The 22,099-nt window shown below is 34.7% G+C and overlaps 1 protein-coding gene across 1 annotated transcript; it reads left to right on the top strand.

Annotated features, from left to right (window-relative positions):
- The first annotated feature begins 3,239 nt into the window (after window positions 1-3,239).
- On the top strand, window positions 3,240-21,182 carry LOC125830068 (nudix hydrolase 16, mitochondrial-like). Its single transcript, XM_049509291.1, has 4 exons — window positions 3,240-3,390; window positions 8,253-8,367; window positions 14,460-14,543; window positions 20,632-21,182. Exons 1-4 carry the CDS (start codon window positions 3,320-3,322, stop codon window positions 20,896-20,898), a joined length of 537 nt encoding a protein of 178 aa, XP_049365248.1. The 5' UTR covers window positions 3,240-3,319; the 3' UTR covers window positions 20,899-21,182.
- Window positions 21,183-22,099: the final 917 nt, after the last annotated feature.

Below are 22,099 nucleotides of genomic sequence, written 5' to 3'. Positions count from 1 at the left end.
AACTTTTCTTTTCATTTGAAAGGCCGTTCTCTTCTTTTTTTCCTTTTCTATTTTCCTTTTTAAAAATATTATAAATTAAAAAAATAAATATAGTAGCTAACTTATTTTACACTAATAAAAATGTAGGAAAATTAAATAATTAAACTACAACAAGTAATTAAAAAAAAACTAAAATAACTGCCTTATTTATTAAAATCAAAATTAATAAAATATATATTTTATATACTCTTTTTTATTTAATTTTCCATTTATTTCTTTATACATTTATTTTTCTCTATTTTTTCCTTTATTTTTCTCTATTTTCCTTATTTTTCTCCTTTTCTACCTTTTTCTCTCCTATTGGTTCTTTTTATTTTTGCATTTTTTCTTTTATTTTCAATTTCTTTATTTGTTGTTCCTTTTTCTTTTCTTTTCTCCTTTTCGTTTTTTGATTATTTTTCTTCCCTTTTCATTCATTTTTTTTTTCTCAAATCATAATATTTTTTTATTTTTCACCACAATTTAATTTCATATATATTGTTATGATATCATTGTTCGTTGTTTCAATCCTTCAATGAAACCTTGATGATACCATCACAATATATCTACATACTGTCATATCACTGGTGCATGTTTCGATCTTTCAGTCATTCAGTGAGACCTCTGTAATACCATTATATATATTAACATGGTGTCATTACAGTTTGCTTCAGCTCGTAATGATATAATCACATTATGTATAATCACATTGGTTTAGACATTTAAAATGCATAATCTAATTTTAATTTTTCTTTAATGTTTAATCATGTAATTAATACTTATTAAACTTATTTTAGCAGGATTTAGTACTATTAAATTATGATCATTTTCATTATGACTTATCAATTTGCAATATTTATTTTATATGATTTTATTGAATATTTTAGTGTCATCACTAATATCATATTTTGTGTTATTTTTTTAAGAAACACCTTAGATAATTGTCTTTTGGTTGGACTAAATAAATATTTGGAGCACAACTTAATTATATATTTGTATGAATACTTTACCAGAAAAATCTAAAAATTTGAAAAAATCCAAGGTTTATTAGTTTGGTTTGATTTAAAAATTCGATACAATTTGTTTGGTTTGGTATTTTAATAACCCAAATTTTATTAGTTTAATTTATAAATTTCACACAAATAATTTAATTTGATATTTGAAAAATCGAAATCAAGCCGGTCATGTGCATCCCTATTTACCCTAATAGAGAAAAGGCTGAACCCATCGGTGGCCCCCTAAAGTTGGCACCAACTTTCACTTAGACACCTTAACTAAACTTTGTTCATTTTAGACACCTCATGTCATTTCCCGTTGTGTCATTTTGACACTTTTTACTGAATTGACAAAGTGCGTGTGTTGCACTGATTTTAAGCGCGTAGAAAGCATTTTTTTGTGAAAAATAATATTTTTTTTCTCTTCATCTTCTTCCCTCTTTCTCCTTCACCTTTCACCACCATTATGTCCTGATTTTGAGTAAAACAAAAAGAATTATATACTCATTGAAAAACATTAAAAAAGAATCATAAACTGTTTAAAATAACTTACAAAAGCTATTTTTTTTAAAAATATCAGATCTAAAAAATAACATCACTACCTCACCGGAAAAGATGGAGATCCACCATTTTTGTTACTATCTTTTTCTCTCTCTCCCTCTCTTCCGCCAAAACATATTTTATTTAGAATCAGAATTATTAGTTATAAAAGAAATATGAGATGTCATTGGAAAAAAATTGGATCTAAATATCCTCAATTTTTCTGGTGGAACTCCAATTTTCGGCGAATTTTTTTAGATATGAGTCATTGAAATGACTTCCTAGAAAATGAAGTCTTTTCTTATTGAAATATTTTTAAAATATATGTTTAAATGATTTTTCTTTCTTCTTCTTATAATTAAATTTTTACTTTTTAAACCAAATTGACACAAGTCTTCTCTTAATTTGTCATCATGCCATGTCATCCGCGAGTAGATAACATACATTTTTTAACTTTTGCTGATTGTTAAAAAAATGCCAAAATGATATAGTGGGACAGGATCGACTCAACAACATTGGGGGCCTAAAGCGAAATATTAGGGCCCCTACCCTAATATTTTGTTTTCCATCATATAACTTTTATTTAAAATCTAATTTTCTAGCTATTTTAGATGCAAAGTCATTAGGTACTGTTTTATAATTGATTTGTGTTAATAATTCATTTTCAAATGATAATATAGCTAACTGATTCAATCTCTCTTGGGACATTGTTGATCTTAAAGAAGATTTAATCAAATTTAATTTCAAAAAAACTTATTTCGGCTGAGGCAATGGTTACAAGAACTATTAACATTATTCTATAAGCAATATGTGTATTTGGAAAAGAATCAACTCTTTTTATTTGATTGAGTATTTTCATTAGATAATTATCTTCTACTTGTATTATTTCTCTTCACACTTTAAATTTAAAAAATAAATCTAAACCATCAATATCTGAATAACTATTATGTGTTAAAGAAAGTTCAAGGTTAAGACAATATTTTTTTAAATTCTCATCATCTAGTGATCTCAATATTTTACCATTAAATGAGAAATCAAAAATATTTTCATATGCTTCAATTGGTCCAAAACTATTTTGATCTACTCTACATATATAAAACAATCAACTCTAAAAGATTCTTCAAGGGACTTTGTGATTTCGCTATCCATATTTTCATCAAATTGTTTCTTACGAAATTCAGGTTTATTTTCATCTCATATGTAATTTTCTTGATAGAAATCATAACACTCATAGTACATATAATTATTATTATTTTTAAATAACATATATAAATAATTGTATGGAGCCCCAAGCGATGACTTTAGTGACCTAGGAGTTAAGACGACCTTGCAGTGGAATATACCATAAGGTGTCTAAAATGAACAAAGTTCAATTAAAGTGTCCAAGTGAAAATTGATGATAACTTTAGGGGCCATCAGCTTACAGAATCGGCAGTTGTGTGATTTTACCCAAAGTTTATAACCGACCTGTAAGCGGAAATTGAGTAACTTTACATAGCACACCCCATGTTGCTCCTTTTCATGCGCTGCTCTTAACACCCTTTTGCTCCTTCTCTCTCATTTCCTTTTTCCTTTTCTCTCTCTCCAAAAATGGAGCAATATTGGGCAGATTAAATTGACTAACAATGCACAACGTTCAAGACGGAATTTACAACTTGAAGAATGTTTAAACGCTTTTTGGTACATTTGATTTAGCTGAGGATTCGATTGTGATTAGATTTCACAGATTAGTGTAGTGATTTTATTCTGGGTAGCGCGGAACATAAATGTCTGAATTGGTGGCTCGGACTGGTCGGCATCAGCAGCGATATGAAGATGGTTATCGCCTTATTGCCGGGTATTTGCTAAATTCGATTTTATTTCGTTTACGCAAAGTTTGCTCAATGTGCAAGTTTGGTTTTAAATTTAGTCTACTTGTTTGATTTGTGTTGGTGTTTCCTTAATTGGGTTTGATAAATGTTGTGAATTTCGCTTCAAAGTTTCCTCTTTCTTCCTCTTCTTCTTTTGCTTCAATGCCAGTGCTTTTAAGTTATATCATGTGTGGATCAATGTGGTTAAATCTCCTTTGTCAACTGGTTTTCCTTCTTAGGATGTTTGGCTGTTATACGGATTGAAAGATGCAATCTCTAACCGTGAAAAACAAGAGAGAGGAGGAATTGTATAAAAATCTGTAATTTCTTTGATCAAATAAATTTTAACAAGGAGACAGTTCTAAGGTGTTTTTGTAATGTTACATCAAAAGCAAAAGTTTATTTCCATTTAATCCTGTAAGAAGCTGATGACAATTGACTTGGATCTCCAAAATGGAGTTAACATTTCCTCCAAAACCTCTAGTTACTTTCCTACTGTATTGCCTTTCTCTTTTGGCCTGCTTAGGCCCTTCCCATGTCAGCATCTTATCAGATCCTTTTGTAGTCCATTTCCGACCAAAAAAGTGTAAACTAAATTGTATATGATGTTTTGAATAGTATGACGAACTGTGAAAACAAGCAAATATTGAGGAGACTAAAAGAAAAAAATGACTCATGGAAAGTAGAGTAGGAGTAGTGGAGCCAGTTTGGTCTCAGTTTATCTTTACTAGAAGTCCATCTGAACATCAATATGGTGGGAATAAGATAAGACTGGAGTTGGTCTGTCATTGGAGAAGTTTCAGAGGGATCAAATAATCCTTTTATTCATAGTGTCTTCTCATGAGTTCCCTTCTTACTATGACAACTAGAAGAAACCTACTCCTTATCCTCCCCATCCCCAAGTCTCCAAACTCATTCCTTTTAACATCTCTTTTGAGGTGAACTCACATCCTGCTTCATGTATTTAGATTCAGTATGGGACTTATTTGGTGATCATTTCTTTTGTTTTCATCACCATGTCAAAGAGTCTTTGACAACACTAATTAATTTTCACATGTCCAATCACCATTAGCTTGGTATTATGTTTTTTCCACCGAAAAAATCAGCAATGGCAGTTGGGCTGGTGAATGTTGCAGGAGAGGGACTAATTGATTTGTCTAGTTGAGAGATTGCCTCCTCGCCCATTTATTTGTCAATGAGCAATGCACCCAGAATAGCTATGTAGAGTGTTACATTTTAACTCTTGCACTGTATTAAAATAAGCTAGCTCAGAGAAGTCAGCACTTATGACTTGAACATATTTTACAAATCGAACTTTCAGCTCTTACAAGAGAACACTAGGTGTGACACCAAAAGATTGTTCTGTCATTGTTATTGTTAGACTGAAGATAATATTAATTTAATTCTATCAAAAGGTAATGTTAATTGAATCCTACAGAAAGTAGCCAGTGGCAGATTGGGGTGGGGTATAATATAATGAATTGGGTGTCAATACTTTCGACAACATCGACATATTGATGTTTGCCTGTTGTGCATGGCCTCAATAATTGACCTTCTTGACTGCTGTACTTCAGTTTTTCTTATTCATAATGCTGAATGAAGCACAATCAGAGTAATAACATGTCAGCCCCCAAGCCTGGGTGAGGTGGACAAGTACCATTGAACACATGCTATACAAATGACCTATGTTGAGCAGATGAATCACTGTGCAAATGGAATAGCTGACAAGAAACTGTATATACAACACCGGCCACTGGCCTAACAGATACAAATGACTAATGAAGCTATGAATACATATGACTGTAGTCCTGTACAACTCAAATGGTTGGGACAAGGCCTTACATAACCAAAGTAAAACTATAAGTACAACCAAAAGAGTGCTAGATGCATGCTAGCTCCAGCTGAATATACAATAGATGCCTAATAAGGATGCCTGTTGTGCTGTGTACCTGTCCTGCATTTATAGAAATGCAGCGCCACCAGCCATAGGATTGTTAGTACATATACAACATGTATTGGTATGTAAAGCAGACAACCGAAGAAGTAACAAATAGATAGCACATGAGAAAGAATCAATAATGTGCTCAATTGAAGTGCTGGGAAGTATCTTATGAAACAATAAGTCACACATTAACACTTGTAATCATTTTTCAAGTGTCTTATGATTGTTCGTTATCATGTGGTCAAGTCATACATTATACACTTAAGCTACTATGTTTTATGTCATTTATTGTGAACATATGTATAAATAACCTCAAGGGGAAATTTGTGGCATCGTATTGTTGTTTGTTACCTGTGACAATCATATCAAGAGATACATTTCTCCTTTTGGTGTCTTTTACTTCTGTAGTTTCAAATGGACAAATGAACAAGTGAACCTCAACAACGATATAATCTCATGAAATCTTTCGGACTTGTACTAGCCGTATTTTGTAGTTCTTGCTTTTGATATCTATTATCGTTTGTTGTCTACTATGTTTCGATTATCGCACTATTTTGTTGTTTTTGTTCCTTTCTTGTGTAGGCTTTTTACTGCTTCCCTTTTTAGTTGTTATGTTTTCTATACTGTTTTCTGCTTTTTTGTACTTGAATTTGCTGCACTCGAGAGGGGTTTTCGGAAACAACCTCTCTACTTCGACAAGGTAGTGATAAGGTCTGCCTATACTCTAACCTCCCCAGACCCCATTTGTGGGATTTCAGTGCATATGTTAAGTTAAGTTAAGACTTAAGTGGGCTTTGGCTGCCCATTCTTCTCTTTTCCCTTTTCCCTTTTCCTTTCTTTCACTTAATATGGGCCACAAATTGGTCAATTTGCCTAAGTAGGTGATGCACCTACTTGGTCCTTTTAGCTTGGTCCGTATACCTTAAGTAGATGATGCACATACTTGTCACTTGCTAGCCTAATTAAGTCAATCAAGCAGGTCACTTATGTTATTATATTTTTCAAATCTTAATCTCTTTACTTTAACTTAGCACTTTTATACATTTAGCCACTTTGAACTTTTAAGCTCAACTACACCTTACTTTCTCGAGTTTAATTACTTTCGTCGATGTTAACTTAGTTGTATACGTGTTGGAAGATACGGGTTATTACATAACTATATCATTTCACATTTAACTGCGACTGGGATTGTTAAGTTATCTTGGTAAACTATGAGTAGGCTTAAAGGATCAGACTCAGAGAACAGTTGTGGAGCTTTTCACGCCGTGTTGGTAACAGTAGGCTTTCCGGTTCTTCCTTAAGAAGGGATAGTTGGTCTTTTGGGGAAAGGGTACTATCACTCTTTGTAAGGTATCAATCCCGTAAGAACCTGCTCTACTAAAATAATTGTAGCTGATGGATTTTATGGAGCAAAATTGTCCGACAAGTATGTATTAAGTTAGTAGAAACAAATTCTGACTTTTAGCTTTAAAGCAAAAGTACTAGCTAAAATCCATGACATTTTTGCTTTTAAAAGTCTTTGTAAGTTCAAAGTGGAAGTTGTAGTTGTTTTTATCGGAAGTGAACACCGAAGATGCTCTACAAGCTGTCATGGAAAGTATCAAATTTAGCCAAAAATCTTTTAGGAGTAGAAGGGGATTACAACTTTAAATTTCTGTATGGCCAAGGCCATTAATTTTCTCAATACATCAATGGAGGGAATGTTTTAGAGAGTGATTGTTTACCCTGTAGATATAGGAATTCAAGCATGAACTGTCATGGTACAAAATAGAGATGTTTAAAGTGGAACTGTTTTAGTTTACATATTGCTGTTCAATGGAATATAGACTGCAACAATGGAAATTGAAGTTAGTATAACTTGGCGTTAAACTCATGCTTATATAGTTTGATGTTCAGCTCTTGATTAGAAATAAAATACTTCTCTGCAGGATGATGTAAATTATTCTGCCTTAACCGTCTCTTGGTCTATCTGAAATCAAATTGTTCTTCAATGTTAATGAGTTATTCACAAGGAACATAAAATGCGCCTCTATCTAATTTGTTTTTTTAACAACAATAACTGAACCTCAATCCCAGAGAAGTTGGGATCTAAACTTCACTGTCCATGTACTATTTATACAATCTTTTATAGGATAAATTAAAAATAAAATTGAAAAAACATTATAAGTTCTCCATATTTTCTTAGTGCGAGACTTCTAAAAAGTAATGGACTAGAATAAACATACTGACATGACTAAAACTTTATTCTAATTGTGATTTGTATGTCCCACATGTATCTTTGGCTTTTGCTAGGTCGCAGGTCTTGCAAGACCTCTTTCTATGTGTTTTATGTTACCTCACCCCTTTTAAAATGGGGAATTTTTATTTTGATGGAGGTGCATTCAATATTCTTTGTGAACAATTCTTTAACATTGATGAACAACAAAGGACTTCATTTCGGATACAAAATCTTGAAAAGAAGGAGAATCATTTGGATCTATCCTCTCTATGAGGAGCGATGGAGCGTTAACAGATGATTCGGGTTGAATAATCATTATGGACGGTGAGTGAAGGAGAAAAAGAGCTGGAAAAAATAATCTTAAAAAGGAATGGTTGAACTGGGGCAATGTTGAAAAGCCAAAAGATTGAACAACATAAAAATCTAGTGGAAGGCAAAGAGGGATCACAATGATTAAGAAACTTGTAGGTTTTGGTTTGAGGTCAATGGTTAAAGTAAATTTGATGGTTTTGATTTCTCACTTGTTACTTATTAGGCATATGCTTAATTCTTTTCGCATCTAAGCTTACATCATTTTTTTTGTTGCTATCACCTACGTCTTCTACTGATTACAAAGTTACGGGCAACTACTTTAATACATCCTGGGTTTGCATTTTAAAATATTTATCTCACAATCTCTTTATTTTCAGGTGTATTCCATTTAGGTTCAGAAATATGGAAGAAAATAGTGGTGAGACATCTGAGAAGATAGTTGAAGTATTGATGATAAACTCGACAAGTGGGCCTGGTCTTCTATTCCCAAAGGTGAGAAATTGTTAGAGCATTTCGGTGTTAAACATTATCCTATTGAATTGGTAATGTTTGAAGTGCTTTTTTTTGGCCATAGTTAACTAACGCTATGTGGTTTAATCTTGCAATGGATCTAGTTGTTTTTTAATCTTTTATGCTTTCTTTTTGAACTATTACGGTGTGAAATGGTAAGACTGAAGTACATCTCGACTATTCCACCTAGTCCTGACAAATGTGTCGATTGGATCAGATATTGGCAGGTTGAAAATGGATTAGACAAAAATAGATAAAATACCTGATCCCCTCATATTTAAGACAGATAAAAAAATGGGCGATGTGATGAATAACATGGTTACTCATATTATCCGTGGCTTCTTGAAATTATTGGGAGCTGTTGAGCTGGGTCAAAGATCCAAACTTCATAAATCTATTTAATCATTCTCGGCGGCCAAATTTGAATTTGACACGAGGCAGAGTTAATGCTAGGTTGTAGGTTTGGATACAAACTCAAGAGTCTTAAGGCTTAGGTTGAGTAGGACAAAAACGAAATATTTGGCGAGCAAATTTAGTATTGTGTTAGATGAAGCAGGCGTGGAAGTAAGGCTTATTACACAAACTATTTCCAAGAGATAAAGTTTTAAGTATCTTGGGTTCGTAATCCACGGTAGTGGTGACATTGACGATGATGTCACACATCGCATTGGGGCGGCATAGATGAAATGGAAGTTTGCCTCTGGGGTCTTGTGTGATAAGAAGGTAACACCTAAACTTAAAGGTAAGTTATATAGAGTGGTGGTTAGACCGTCCTTGTTGTATGAGGAGGAGTGATGACCAGTCAAAAGTTGCACTTCGCTTTAAGTGAAGTAGGGCCTTGTCACTTTTTTCCACTTCACGGTCTCCTGAAGACTATAGGTGAGGACGTGGATCATATTTTACTACATTGCAAGATAGCCATGAGGATATGGTGGGATATCTTAAGTGGGTTTGACGTTTCTTGGGCAAAACCAAGATCAGTGAAGGAGTTGGTGTTTAATTAGAGGAGTGGAGTTAGAAGAAGAAGACACAAGGCTTGGAATGTTACTCCTCTTTGCTTTAATGTGGGTCATTTGGAAGGAGAAATAGTAGAGTTTTTGAAGGGGTGGAACGGTGGAGCCTAGCTTTGCTAAATTGAAGAGTAGTCTCCGATCCCTTATTATCTTTCGGTGAAGTTCTTGTTTTGTATTGAGGATTGAGTGTCTTTTGGAGAGAGTCATACTAGTAGGTTTCTCCTTTTTTGGTATATCTCTTGTATACGACCAAGTTGGTCTTGTTAGTATCAATGCAATTTTTTACTTGATCAAAACAAAAACAAAAAAGAATTGCCTTTTTCAGAGGGCAGAGTAGCCTTTTCATACTAGCATCATTAGTTTTTTCTCCCCTTAAGTAAACCCTTGCATGGGAGAGAGAGAAATCTCATTTTCACTTGTAAGCTAAGACCATTGAAAAGATCTGAGAATAGAAAGAGTTCAAGAACTACTTATTTCTTGTTATTCTTTCTTGTCCTTATCTTTACTCCTGTTCTTTGTCTTGTTCTTCGTATAATTATTACTCTCTTTCATTCTTACTTTATCGATTTAGCCGAAAAAAAGAAAGGTTTGGTCAATATAGTACACTTCCCTTTAATCCCATTTTAACAAATTTAACTATTATTGCATAATATCTATTTTTCCGGCAAACAAATATCAGTCCATCCATTGTTGAGAGTGGATTCCACCACATTGATTGACCTTCTTCCCTTTTCACGCTGCATGACAATGCATAGGTACCTCAATGTACGTTGAAATGCTGGAAAATCTGGATGTTACTCTGTTTCCCCTTCTTCCCCTACTGCTTTAGTTGTTGCCAGTGGCGGAGCCAGAAATTTCATCAAAGGTGTTCAAGATTATTTTTTTTAATAAGTGAGTTGAATGTTATTTATTTGTTTAACCTAGGGATTCTAGCATGAACGATCTCAACATTTGTCAATATCATATATAAACAATCGAGTTTTTTTTTGTGATGCATTGATTTTATATGATAAAAATATATGATTATTGTTTTTAAAGTGAAATATTGATAGAACAAACGCGTCTAGCTTTACGAAACATAAATCACACCAGTAGAATTTTTGTTTTTCTTAAAAAAAGAAGATAAAACGCATGTATTGATTTTAGCTTTGGGTTTTGTTAGAATAGAAAGAAGAATAGGAATAGGAATCCTAGTTAGAAAAGGATTTCAATGTATATGTATTGTCTATAAATAGGGTCTCAATCTAACAATTTAGATACACAATTCAATATTATTTTTCCCATATATTTCTCACATGGTATCAGAGCATTGGTGAGAAACTTCAAGTCACCGTGTCAAATTCCGACGACGACGGTTGGGACTGATTTGTGTCATCTTTCGTTCTGAAGGTGTTGTGTGAAAGACAACACCATCACGAGGCTCGGGAAGCTCAGGCGACTGAACACCAAGAATTTCCACCAAAAAACAACCCCCCACGCGCCCCCACGCGCCATTCGAAGGTGAAAGTTTTTCGGCGAGATCTGTTCACGCTCCGGCGCGTGAGTACTGCTCAGGTCATCTTTTTTTGAGTTGTTTTCTTCTGTTGGGGTCGCCCAATATTTTCGACCAGAACCCATTCAGTTTTCTCTAGATCCGATCACCGAAATTAGGGTTCCGGTGATTTTTAGGCAGTTTCTGGGAACCCGGCAAGTTCCCGGCGAAATCACAATTTTTAGGCCACTGTGGGTAGATTCCGACAGTTTCCAGCAAGTTTCTTACTCTTTTCAAGTCAAATTTTGAAAAAATGTCTTTCGGGTGTGATGTTTTTGGCTCCAAAAATACAGGGATTGGAAGTTCAAGCCTTACAATCACTTCAGAACCATTAATGGGAAGTTCAACACAGTTATTCAACAATTTGGCATGACTCGTAGTGGAGCTGATCACTCTGTGTTTTATCGGCATTCTGCACCAAATCAGTGTATCTATTTGGTTGTGTACGTTGATGATATTGTTATCACTGGTAATGATCAAGATGGTATCACCAAATTGAAGCAACATCTCTTTAAGCACTTCCAGACTAAAGACCTTGGTAGATTGAAGTATTTTCTAGGTATTGAGGTTGCTCAGTCTAGATCAGGTATTGTTATTTTTCAACGCAAGTATGCCTTAGACATTCTTGAGGAGACGGGAATGATGGGATGTAGACCTATTGACACTCCTATGGATCCGAATGTTAAACTCCTTCCATGACAGGGGGAGCCACTTAGTAATCCTGAAAGGTATAGACGACTCGTTGGAAAATTGAATTATCTCACAGTAACTAGACCTGACATCTCTTTTCCTGTGAGTGTTGTAAGAGTTTATGACTTCCCCTTGTAATAGTCATTGGGAAGCAGTTGTTCGTATCCTGCGATATATAAAGTCAGCTCCTGGTAAAGGACTTCTCTATGAGGATCAAGGCCATGAGCATATCACTGAATATATAGACGTTGATTGGGCAGGATCACCCTCTGATAGACGTTCGACATCCGGATATTGTGTTTTAGTAGGAGGTAATTTGGTGTCGTGGAAGAGTAAGAAACAAAGTGTGGTTGCTCGATCTAGTGCAGAATCAGAATATCGAGCAATGGCGGCAGCAACTTGTGAGCTAGTTTGGATCAAACAGTTGCTGGGAGAACTAAAATTTGGCGAAATTGATCAGATGGAACTTGTGTGTGACAATCAAGCAACTCTTCATATCGCATCAAATCCAGTGTTTCATGAAAGGACTAAGCACATTGAGATTGACTGTCACTTTGTCAGAGAAAAGATACTCTCAGGAGATATTGTTACGAAATTTGTGAAGTCAAATGATCAGCTTGCAAATATCTTCACCAAGTCCCTCACAAGTCCTCGTATTAATTACATCTGTAACAAGCTAGGTACATGTGATTTGTATGCACCAGCTTGAGGGGGAGTGTTAGAATAGAAATATGTATATATTCCTACTTAGAATAGGAAGAAGAATAGGAATAGGAATCCTAGTTAGAAAAGGATTTCAATGTGTATGTATTGTCTATAAATAGGGTCTCAATGTAACAATTTAGATACACAATTCAATATTATTTTTCCCACAGGTTTAAAGTTGTTAACATATATAAACACAATTTTTTAAAGTAAAATGTTGGCTTTTTTGTTTTCACCATTCGAAAGTGCATTATATCCTAGATAAAAATTAGAAATACATGATATTTAAATATTCAAAATTAAAATAGGTTGTGTTCTGCTCTCAAAATAAAACAAAAATGTTGTGTTCTATGAGATTCGAACCCGCGCAACTGGGGTGGAAATGAACAGGCTTAACCACTGCGCCACGGAAGAGTTTATGTCAAGGTTGTTCAGCATTAATTATTTATCCCTTAAATCCAGATTTTGACCTCTCTATATGATGTAATTTTCCGGCGAAGGGTGTTCAGCTGACCACCCTTGGATGGTTGTAGCTCCGCCCCTGGTTGTTGCCTCGTCTATTGGAAGCAATACACAAGACTTGAAATACCCAAAGGAGGGATTTGCTAATAAAATTTCTACTAACAAGTCCTGGTCTTTTTTTAATCCATTTAGCTATGTCCATTTATGTACGTCTTGTTAACTAAATAATCAGTTATACCACGCCACGTATCATCCAGTTGGCTCAAGCCGAGGAGAGATAAAGAAAAATCAAAGATATAGTGATCATGCCATAAGACCTTGTTCCTTTCTACTTATGTTCTATATTTTCCTCCGTTTTACTGCTTGTGCGTACCAAGAGTCTTTCTTCGTAACATTTTCAAGGACAATCACAAGCAAAGACCTATGATCCATTAAAATAGAGGAGAGAAAGATACAAGTTTTAGATAATGAGCCCACCAAATAAGTGATCACCAGAGAACTATGAGAGAGAAAACTGAAGAGAGGAATAAAAAAATGCTAATGTCTAGATTCTAGAAGAGAGAAGAGAGAGGGAGAGAGAAGAGGAAATCGAATTCTGGCAACTGGAAGAAGTATGAGAGAGGGTAGAGCATCTCTCACTAAAAGTTGTATTTCCCTTATGTTTCATATGTCTAAATATGAAATTTTATGACATATTAGCTAAGTTGCTCAGACTCGGTGCTGGTGTTTGGTACGAGTACTGATTCTAGCTTTTGGATCCTTCATGATATAGTTGATGTTTTGATTGGCTTATTTTAAGTAGCTTTTGACTTTTAAGCTATTTTTTATTTTTGGAAGCGTTTGGGAAACACAAAAAGTGCTTAAAAACACTTTTTTAGGCTGAAAAAGTACCAAAAAAAAAAGAAGCGAAAAACCAAAAGTTGGGTGTTCCCAATTTATGTACTTTAGCTTTCAACTTATAAGCTACTTAAAATAGCCAATTTGAACACCCCCATAAACTTTAAGATTCAGGGATTCAGATTCAGTTATGGATACGGATGTGGGGATTCGGCTAAAAACAATTCAAATATCTAAAAATAGAGTTATTAAACGCAAATTATGAGATATTATGTGGAAACTTGAGGAGAAAATATTAATCAAGAGGAGAATCTCAAGGAGACTCAGGAGACTAAAGGAAAAGGAGTGACATAAAAATTTCTATATACAAGGTATTCTATCATGTTTAATTTCACCTTTAATTTTGTTTTCATTACATAAATCATTGAATCTGTCCAGAATTATTTTGTCGATTTTGGTCAAAGTACCCAAAAATTGGTTGACCAAATCGGTTATGGATCCCACACTCATGTTGTGTTCTACATGGGTGCGACACTGGAAGTGAAGAGTTCAAGCTACTTAGCATATTAGCACTTCATTCGATCAAAGATCAACATTGAGTGCATACTTCTGTTTTTCTTAATTATTGTTTTTAAGCGTGTGTCACACATGACATGTTGGTTGTTGTACTTGTTCTTTTATTTTAACCCGTCTTCCTGGTGTCTACTTTTGGGCTTTCTGATGCCAGGTGATATTGCTGAATAAGTTTGACTTAACTCTTTTGGTTCATTTGATCACAAGGATGAGTACCTAATGGGTGCTGCATATTGATATCTCTGGCATATTTGTATAAATAGGGTGGTTGGGAAAATGATGAAACAGTCAAGGAGGCAGCTATCCGTGAAGCCATAGAGGAAGCTGGAGTTCGAGGGGATATAGTGGTAAGTCTCTTTAAGTATCTGCTTTGTTTTACTTCTATATTTGATACACAAGTTAGACTTTCGTATTGGAACTTAGTGTATGTTTCTGTGGCTTATGTGATTGCTTAGTGCTTGTTTAATTTTGTACCACTCGAGCAAGGACCAAACGTTGAATTCAGTGACTACTTACAATGCAGAAGTTTTAAAGCCTTTTCTGGAATTTAGTTCTTATAAATCCATTTATATCAAAATGGTCTTCATGTCTTCTTTTTACAACAACATAGTCAGTGCCCACAAAGTGGGGTCTGGGGAGAGTAGAGTGTATGCAGACCTTACTCCTATCTTGGAGATAGAGAGGCTGTACGCTATCTTTCTACATAAAATGTATTTTTTATTGATATAATGGGAACCTACACCACATATCAGGTGTATAAAAGAAAGTAGATAATTCTATACAAAATGTGATTTTCTACGACATCCGGTCATCTAAAGTTGTTGGATTTGAAGTGTCCCAAAACCCAAAAGTATACAAGTAAAAGAACATTCACTAATCTATCCATCTGATATCTATCTATCTATCTATCTATCTATATTATTTTTATAAAAGTGGGAACCTCAAAAGTTAAAGTTGAATTACTAAAAATTCCCTTCTAATTAACCTATTTTTACATTTAACAATAATATTATTAATAATAATAATAAATAAAAAACTAAAAGCTATTATTAGTAAAAGGTGTCATACATTTTTAAGGGATGCATATATTCTTAGAAAGGTGTTAGATGTGGTTGTTATTTTTTCAGTGCTTATAAATATCTAAGTGGAATAAAGAAGTTTTTGGCAAGCTGGATACACAAAGAACCAAAGCACTAGAGGATCTGGCAGCTCTAGATCACTCCAGTGAAGGGAGAGTCCTTACTGTGGAAGAGAAACAAAGATTATTGAATCTGAAAGTTGAATTAGAGGCACTTGCTAAAGCTGAAGAAATTTTGAAGAAATTTCCTGGAAACAAAAATCGAGATGCAAATGGTTAAAAGATGTGGATACGAACACAAAATACTTTCTATCTATATCCAATTCCTATAGAACATTCAACAACATTGATAAGCTTAGGGAGGATGGTGGATACATAGAGGACAAAGCCAAGATAAAAGAAGAGATTTACTCTTCTATCAAAACCTTTACTCTGAGGATGAGGAGTGGAGATCCACATCCAACTTTGAAGGATTATCTAGACTATCAGAGGAAGACAAGCTGTCACTTGAGAGAGCCTTTGAGGAAGAGGAAGTCCAAACTGTGTTATTGTCTTGTGCTACAGACATGGCTTCTATCCAGATGAAATCACCATGGCATTTTTTCAGAGATACTGGGATTTCATAAAGGCATAGGTAATGGGGACTCTCAATCATTTCCATCAGGAATGTCAAATTGTGAGATAATGCAATAGCACTTTCATTGCGTTGATTCCAAAAAAGAAAGGTGCAATATAACTTAGAGACTAGAGGCCAATCAGTCTTACTGGGAGTGTTTATAAGATTGTACCAAGCTACTAGCAGAAAGATTGAAGAAAGTTATTGGCAAGCTAGTCTCCAAGTTTCAGAATGCTTTCATTAGGCAAAGATAGATCACTGATGTAGTACTCATAGCTAATGAAGCTCTAGTTTGGAGGATTAAATCTGGGACCCCTATTGTGCAAGCTTGATATAGAAAAAGTTTTTGCTAAATTGGTCTTTCTCATCTCTAATTGGAGGAAGATGGGGTTTGGTGAAAACTGGATCAGATGGATAAGATTCAGCATTACAACTGTCAAATACTCAGAGTTGGTGAACAGGGAACCACTTGGATTCTTCTCTCCTCAGAGAGGGATCAGGCAAGGGGACCCTCTATCCCCTTTCTTGTTCATATTAGCGACAGAGGGTTTAAGCAAGATGATGGAGAAGGCCAGGGATTTACAATGGATTCAGGAATTCATAGTAGGGTCAGTTACTGAGAAACTCAGTCATCATTTCACAACTATTGTATGCTGATGACTCACTGATTGTGAGGCAGAAGAGTCGCAAGTTAGGTACCTAAACTACCTAAACCTAATACTCTCTCTGTTTGAGCCTCTAGCAGGACTACATGTCAATGTGCTGAAAAGTATTATTTAGCCTGTCAATAATGTACTAAACATAGAGGAACTTGCAAGTATTTTGGGTTGTAGCATTGGGGTTCTTCCTACCTCTTACCTAGGCCTACCTTTGGGTGCAGAGTACAAGAATTGTAAGGTGTGGAATGGTATTATTGAGAAATTTGAAGAGGCTAGCTTCCTGACAATTGCAGTATCTATCTATGGGTGGAAGACCTACTCTTATCAATATCGTTCTTGATAGCCTGCCTACTTATTACATGTCTTTGCTTCCTATTCCTAGAAAGGTTCTAAAGAAACTAGACAAAATCAGGAGGGACTTTCTCTAGGAGGGGAACAGCAACACTCAGATATTTCACTTGATTGAATGGGATAGAGTCACACCACCTAAATGCAAAGGAGGTCTGGGAGATTAGAGATTTGGCGTCACACAACAAGAGTCTTTTAATGAAATGGCTTTGGAGGTATGACACTGGTGAACCAAGCCTATGGAAGGAGGTGGGTAAGAACAAGCATGGTGAAAGTGATCACTGGAGCACAAAAATCTCTAATGCTCCTTATGGAGTGGGCCCTTGGAAACCCATTACCAAGTTAGGGAGTGATTTCTTCTGGTGCACCTATTATATACCTGGTAAAGGAGCTCACATTAGATTCTGGAAGGACAAATGGCTCAGTGGTACCACCCCCATGGAGAAGTTCCCTTATAAGTATCAGATTGGTGTGAATAGGAATTCCACCATAGCTCATAATAGAAATGGAAACAATTGGGATATTCTATTCAGATGGGCAGTTCAAAATTGGGAGATGGACCAACTGATGGAATTGCTAGCAGATATGGAAAGATATAATATTGATGTGACCATGGCAGATAATATGTGTTGGGGAAGAAGGGGACTTTCACAGTGAAAGAATGCTACAGGAAGATTGGTACACAAAACCAAGTAGTTGACAATTAGCCCTGGAAATTAAAGTTGCCTCCTAAGATTATTTGCTTTAACTGGATTGCTCTCCATGAAGCTAGGTTGACACAAGACAATCTCAAAGGGAAAGGTCTCCAGTTAGTGAAGAGATGCTACCTATGTTTGGATAAGTTGGAAACTGTGAATCATCTATTTTTTGCACTGCAGGGATGCTACTAATCTTTGGAACACGTTCTTTTGCATTTTTGGGTTGAAATGGGTCATGCCACATACCATAAAAGAGGCACATATGAACTGGAGCATGTGGAGAATTGATGAAACCATCAAAAGGATCTCACTAATGATTACTGTTGCTATCTTTTGGAGTATTTGGAATGAGGGGAATAGGAGGTGTTTTGATGCAACCTTAGCTGCAAATTACTCTCTCAGAACCAGAAGCCTAGTCTTACTTTTTTGCTGGACTAAATTGGCTAATTTATCTAGCACCGGACAATTTTTGGAGTTTATTGGTTCCCTCGTCTTATATTGACTAACTATAAAGGAACTTCCTTTTTCTTTATCTCAGTTTCTTTTGTCAATTTTCTTTCATTGTAAGTTGTAAATATGCATCTTCTTGATGCGCTTTTGTTAATGAAATACCCCACTTTATCAAAAAAATAATATAAATTTTTATGCAATTTCCGATACTTGAAAATAACTCCAAGCGTTAACTTTTTACATGTTTTCCTAGTTTCTTTAGTTACTGTACAATTATATTATTACCCTCTGGGTAAGATATATAACATCTTATAGCATAGTTCTGGAATGTTCTTGTTGTTTTATTGTAGCTACAACCAGTAAAGTGTACATTTATCATTCGATGTTGTTGTAATTGTAATATTCCTCATGTTAAAATTATAGGTCCATCTTCTTAGAATTGTGAAGGCTGTGACATTTTAACCAGCATTTTCAAATTTATTAAAAAGGTATAAAGATCATATATAGAATGGGTGAAATAATACTACAACCCGTGTGAATACAAATCAACAAATTGCTCTACTTTTGTGGAACATATTTTCTATATTTATTTTTTAAATTAATTAAATATGCTTGACATTCATTATTTTGATGATCTTATATTTTTTAATTTTATTTTTTTAACCCAAACATATTGATAATAATATTTATGTAAATAATTAAATTATATGGATTATATTGATATGGGATACACGCGCAACACGCGTACGATAGACTAGTATCTATAAAAGAGTTTTCAGTTCTTTCAGATGCTCTCCTATTCTTTTACATCCATAGTGTCGGAATGGTCGCTAAATGTGTTACATCATTGATTCAATCCCTAAGGAATTCCATTCACCACAACTTGTATGCAATTGGGCGATTAAGAAGTATATGATTGAGTAATAAACATACTCCCTTGTTTTCTTCACGTAAACCACCAGCAAATGAGAGTTGGCTTTCTATTCGTTTTTCTCAGCTGTTTGAATGACTTCATATGCTGCTCACAAAGAAAGACACTTCCCTAAGTCTCTAGGTATCCAGACTGACTCGTGAGGAAGTTCCTTTTTCACCCTCAACAATAGCCTATGTTGAAGGACTTGATTTTGAAAATCCCTTGGTTCTGACCTTTCCTTTTTCAAGAGGCCCTATATGTGCATCCTTTTTTTTTTTTTTTTTGCAACTGGTAACTTGTTATATGTGCATCTTTTTTCTTGTACAGGATATCCATCATTTCAGATAGTTCATTCATCTTCTAATCTTGCAAGTTTTACCCGAACTCTAGCCCTATAAGAAAGATCACCTCTCCCTGACTTTGTAAACCTCGGAAACTACAACTATCTTCTAGTTTGAGTTGTTAAGATGGATGGGAATGATATACATAAGGGAGCATCCCCATACCAACTGTGCTTTCAGTTTCAGTAGCTATTTTTGTTTCTATTTCTTATATTGAACTTCACATTTTTGTTGAAATCCTCTCACCCCTTCATTATGCTCCTCCATAATGCTACTCAACATGGTTGCTTTATGTGGTCTGTCCTTCATTCTCTCCTTTGAACTTTATATTTGTTAATGATTACTTTCCTATTGGATTTATTTAATCTTTAATTTTCTTAAACCACATCCTTTCTATGACTATATGGTACCGGGTTATATGGTCATATTAATTTTTCAGCGTTAACCTGGATGTAGATTTTGGGTCTCCACCCTTTTATCCTGGAGTGAACTACCTCAATCATAAACAAGGTTGCATCCAATTTTTGTCTACTTGCCATAAAAGCATTTTGGGACATTGAGGTCATCTTATAATGCCATATATTAGTTACATTTTGAAACTGAAATTCTTTCCAAATAACTAGATTTGGAAGTTATTTCATTAAATAATTAGTCCTGTTACACTGTCATTGAGATCCTCTTAGTTACTACAGATAAGTGTCTTACTTTACCCTTGACTTTTGCTTTTAAGTTTGTTACTATTTCCTTTGATAGTTGAAATTTTGTGTTAATTAATTTTTTTATGAGAGATCTTTTATAACATGAACTGAGACTGTGTAGGCTCTGATGATAAAATATCCCGTTTCTTTTGTCTCATGTTAAATATGATGTAAGGTGGAGCTATGTTCTCTCCTCTTCATTTTTTTCTTCTTCTTTTCCCTTCATGACTTGAATATAGCAGAAAGTTTGAAGTCTCAAACCTGGGATTGGTGGAATCATAAAAGTTACTTCTAGGTTCATCCAATATCTACATTGGTGAGAGGTAGCAAGTAGAATTAGTCAAGGTGTGCAAAAGGTGGGCTGCACGATCGGTTTTTAAAAAGAAAGAAATTCATTAAGATTATGAATATTATGCATCTCTGTTTGTGCATATAATTGCAGTACCAAGAATTAGGAAATATTCCTTTAGATTGAGTTAATAACTCCTATCCTAATAAGGAGCCTTCTTGTTTGTTTACCCACCAATTTCACCAAATGTTTTCTCCTCCTTTTCTTTTTTCATGCAAATGCTTATTTGTTTTATTTCATTGTTTTTTCCTGTATTGATAATATTTTGTGCATTTTATTTTGAAGCACTTTCTGGGACACTACCTCTTTAAAAGCAAGACACTCCGGGACGAGTTCAGTCCAGAAGGTTTGTGTAGAGCTGCCATGTTTGCTTTGTTGGTGAAAGAAGAACTTGAGTGCTGGCCTGAACAGAGCCTTAGGAGAAGAAGTTGGTTGACAGTTCCAGAAGCAATTCAATGTTGCCGGCACCCATGGATGCGACAAGCTCTGGAGGACGGATTTTTGAAGTGGCATGACAGTGGTATGACAAGCACAATGAATTGCGAGGACTAGTTTTTTTGTTTGTTCCTCTGACCAACATTGAGGTTCCTGTTTCTGAAGTCTGAACGAAAGAAGGCAATTGTTTAGAGCTCGATGGTGTGTATTAGGTTCAATTTCATTTTAGGACTAGGAAGTAAGAGAAGGTGCATTTTAATGATTTCTCATTGATGAATAGACTTGATGGTGAATTGGAGAAAGAAGAAACAAGAAATCTCTCATTTGGCTTGATACCCACAATTAGTCAGTTTAACAAATGTTGGTAGTATTGTAATTACATTGTCATTTCTCATCACAAACAAATGTTATGGGGAATTAATCACGAACCAATAATGTTATAAATCCCAAAATCCACCTATGCTATTCTCATAATAATGTAGTGCAAAGAGCTAATCTAATTGATCAAACAATACGTCATTGGATGCCGTTAAGATTGAAAGAGATATCTTAAAGGAAAATGTGGATTGTTAAGGAGGCTATAGATAATTCTCAAGTGAACAAATCAAGGGAGTTAAATTAGTTATAAGAGAAATTGATGAAGATGATAGATGTTTATCAATTCTTATGTGCTATTTGTTACCGCATTTTTATCAAGTGATGCAGTTTGTTAGGTTATAATTTATATGAATCCTCAAATCTTTATATATTAGTTGAAGTGGAATGTTTGCTTATGTAAATTTGCATGTAATATCATATATTCGACATGTTCGACAAATGGTCTGTATGTTGTACCTATATGTTAGAACCCTAAATCAATGAAAAACCTAGCTACTGAATTAGGATGAGGAAGCCACATATGGGTCGTATCCAGACATACAGTTCTTGAGTTGATTCATGTATTTTCAAAACAAGCCACATAGAGAGCTTTGGCAAAAAGTCAAGTTGAAAGCTGACAATTATTTCAAATGAGCTCACACAAGGTCTAACTTTTAAACAAGTATATCTCCTCGGATGTGAACTGTTTGGTGGTCAATTACATATCAAACAAAATGTTGTCGAGTGTAGTTTCCAACTAATCAAACCGTTCATCAATTCAAATTTTGTACACAGTGTTTTTCTAGATGTGTTTCAAAAAGTGTATATTTGCGTTGCTCAAAGTACAATAAGTAAATCAATTGAGTGTTCATTAATATAAATGCATAAATGATAGCACCTTTCTTGACCTTTTTGGTTAAGATTAAGGTGACATAAAAAGTAAAGGTGGATCAAGTGAAAC

This window comes from Solanum verrucosum, unplaced genomic scaffold (genome assembly GCF_900185275.1).
Source record: "Solanum verrucosum unplaced genomic scaffold, falcon-dt-bn FXZP01000151.1, whole genome shotgun sequence".
NCBI classification, from domain to species: domain Eukaryota; kingdom Viridiplantae; phylum Streptophyta; class Magnoliopsida; order Solanales; family Solanaceae; genus Solanum; species Solanum verrucosum.
This window is presented reverse-complemented; position numbering and strand designations above follow the sequence as displayed.

Coding starts and splice junctions, on each gene's coding strand:
- LOC125830068 (XM_049509291.1), top strand. CDS start 3,320: ATGTCTGAATTGGTGGCTCGGACTGGTCGGCATCAGCAGCGATATGAA. Junction 8,368..14,459: donor CTGGTCTTCTATTCCCAAAG/GTGAGAAATTGT, acceptor TTGTATAAATAG/GGTGGTTGGGAAAATGATGA. Junction 14,544..20,631: donor GAGTTCGAGGGGATATAGTG/GTAAGTCTCTTT, acceptor TTTATTTTGAAG/CACTTTCTGGGACACTACCT.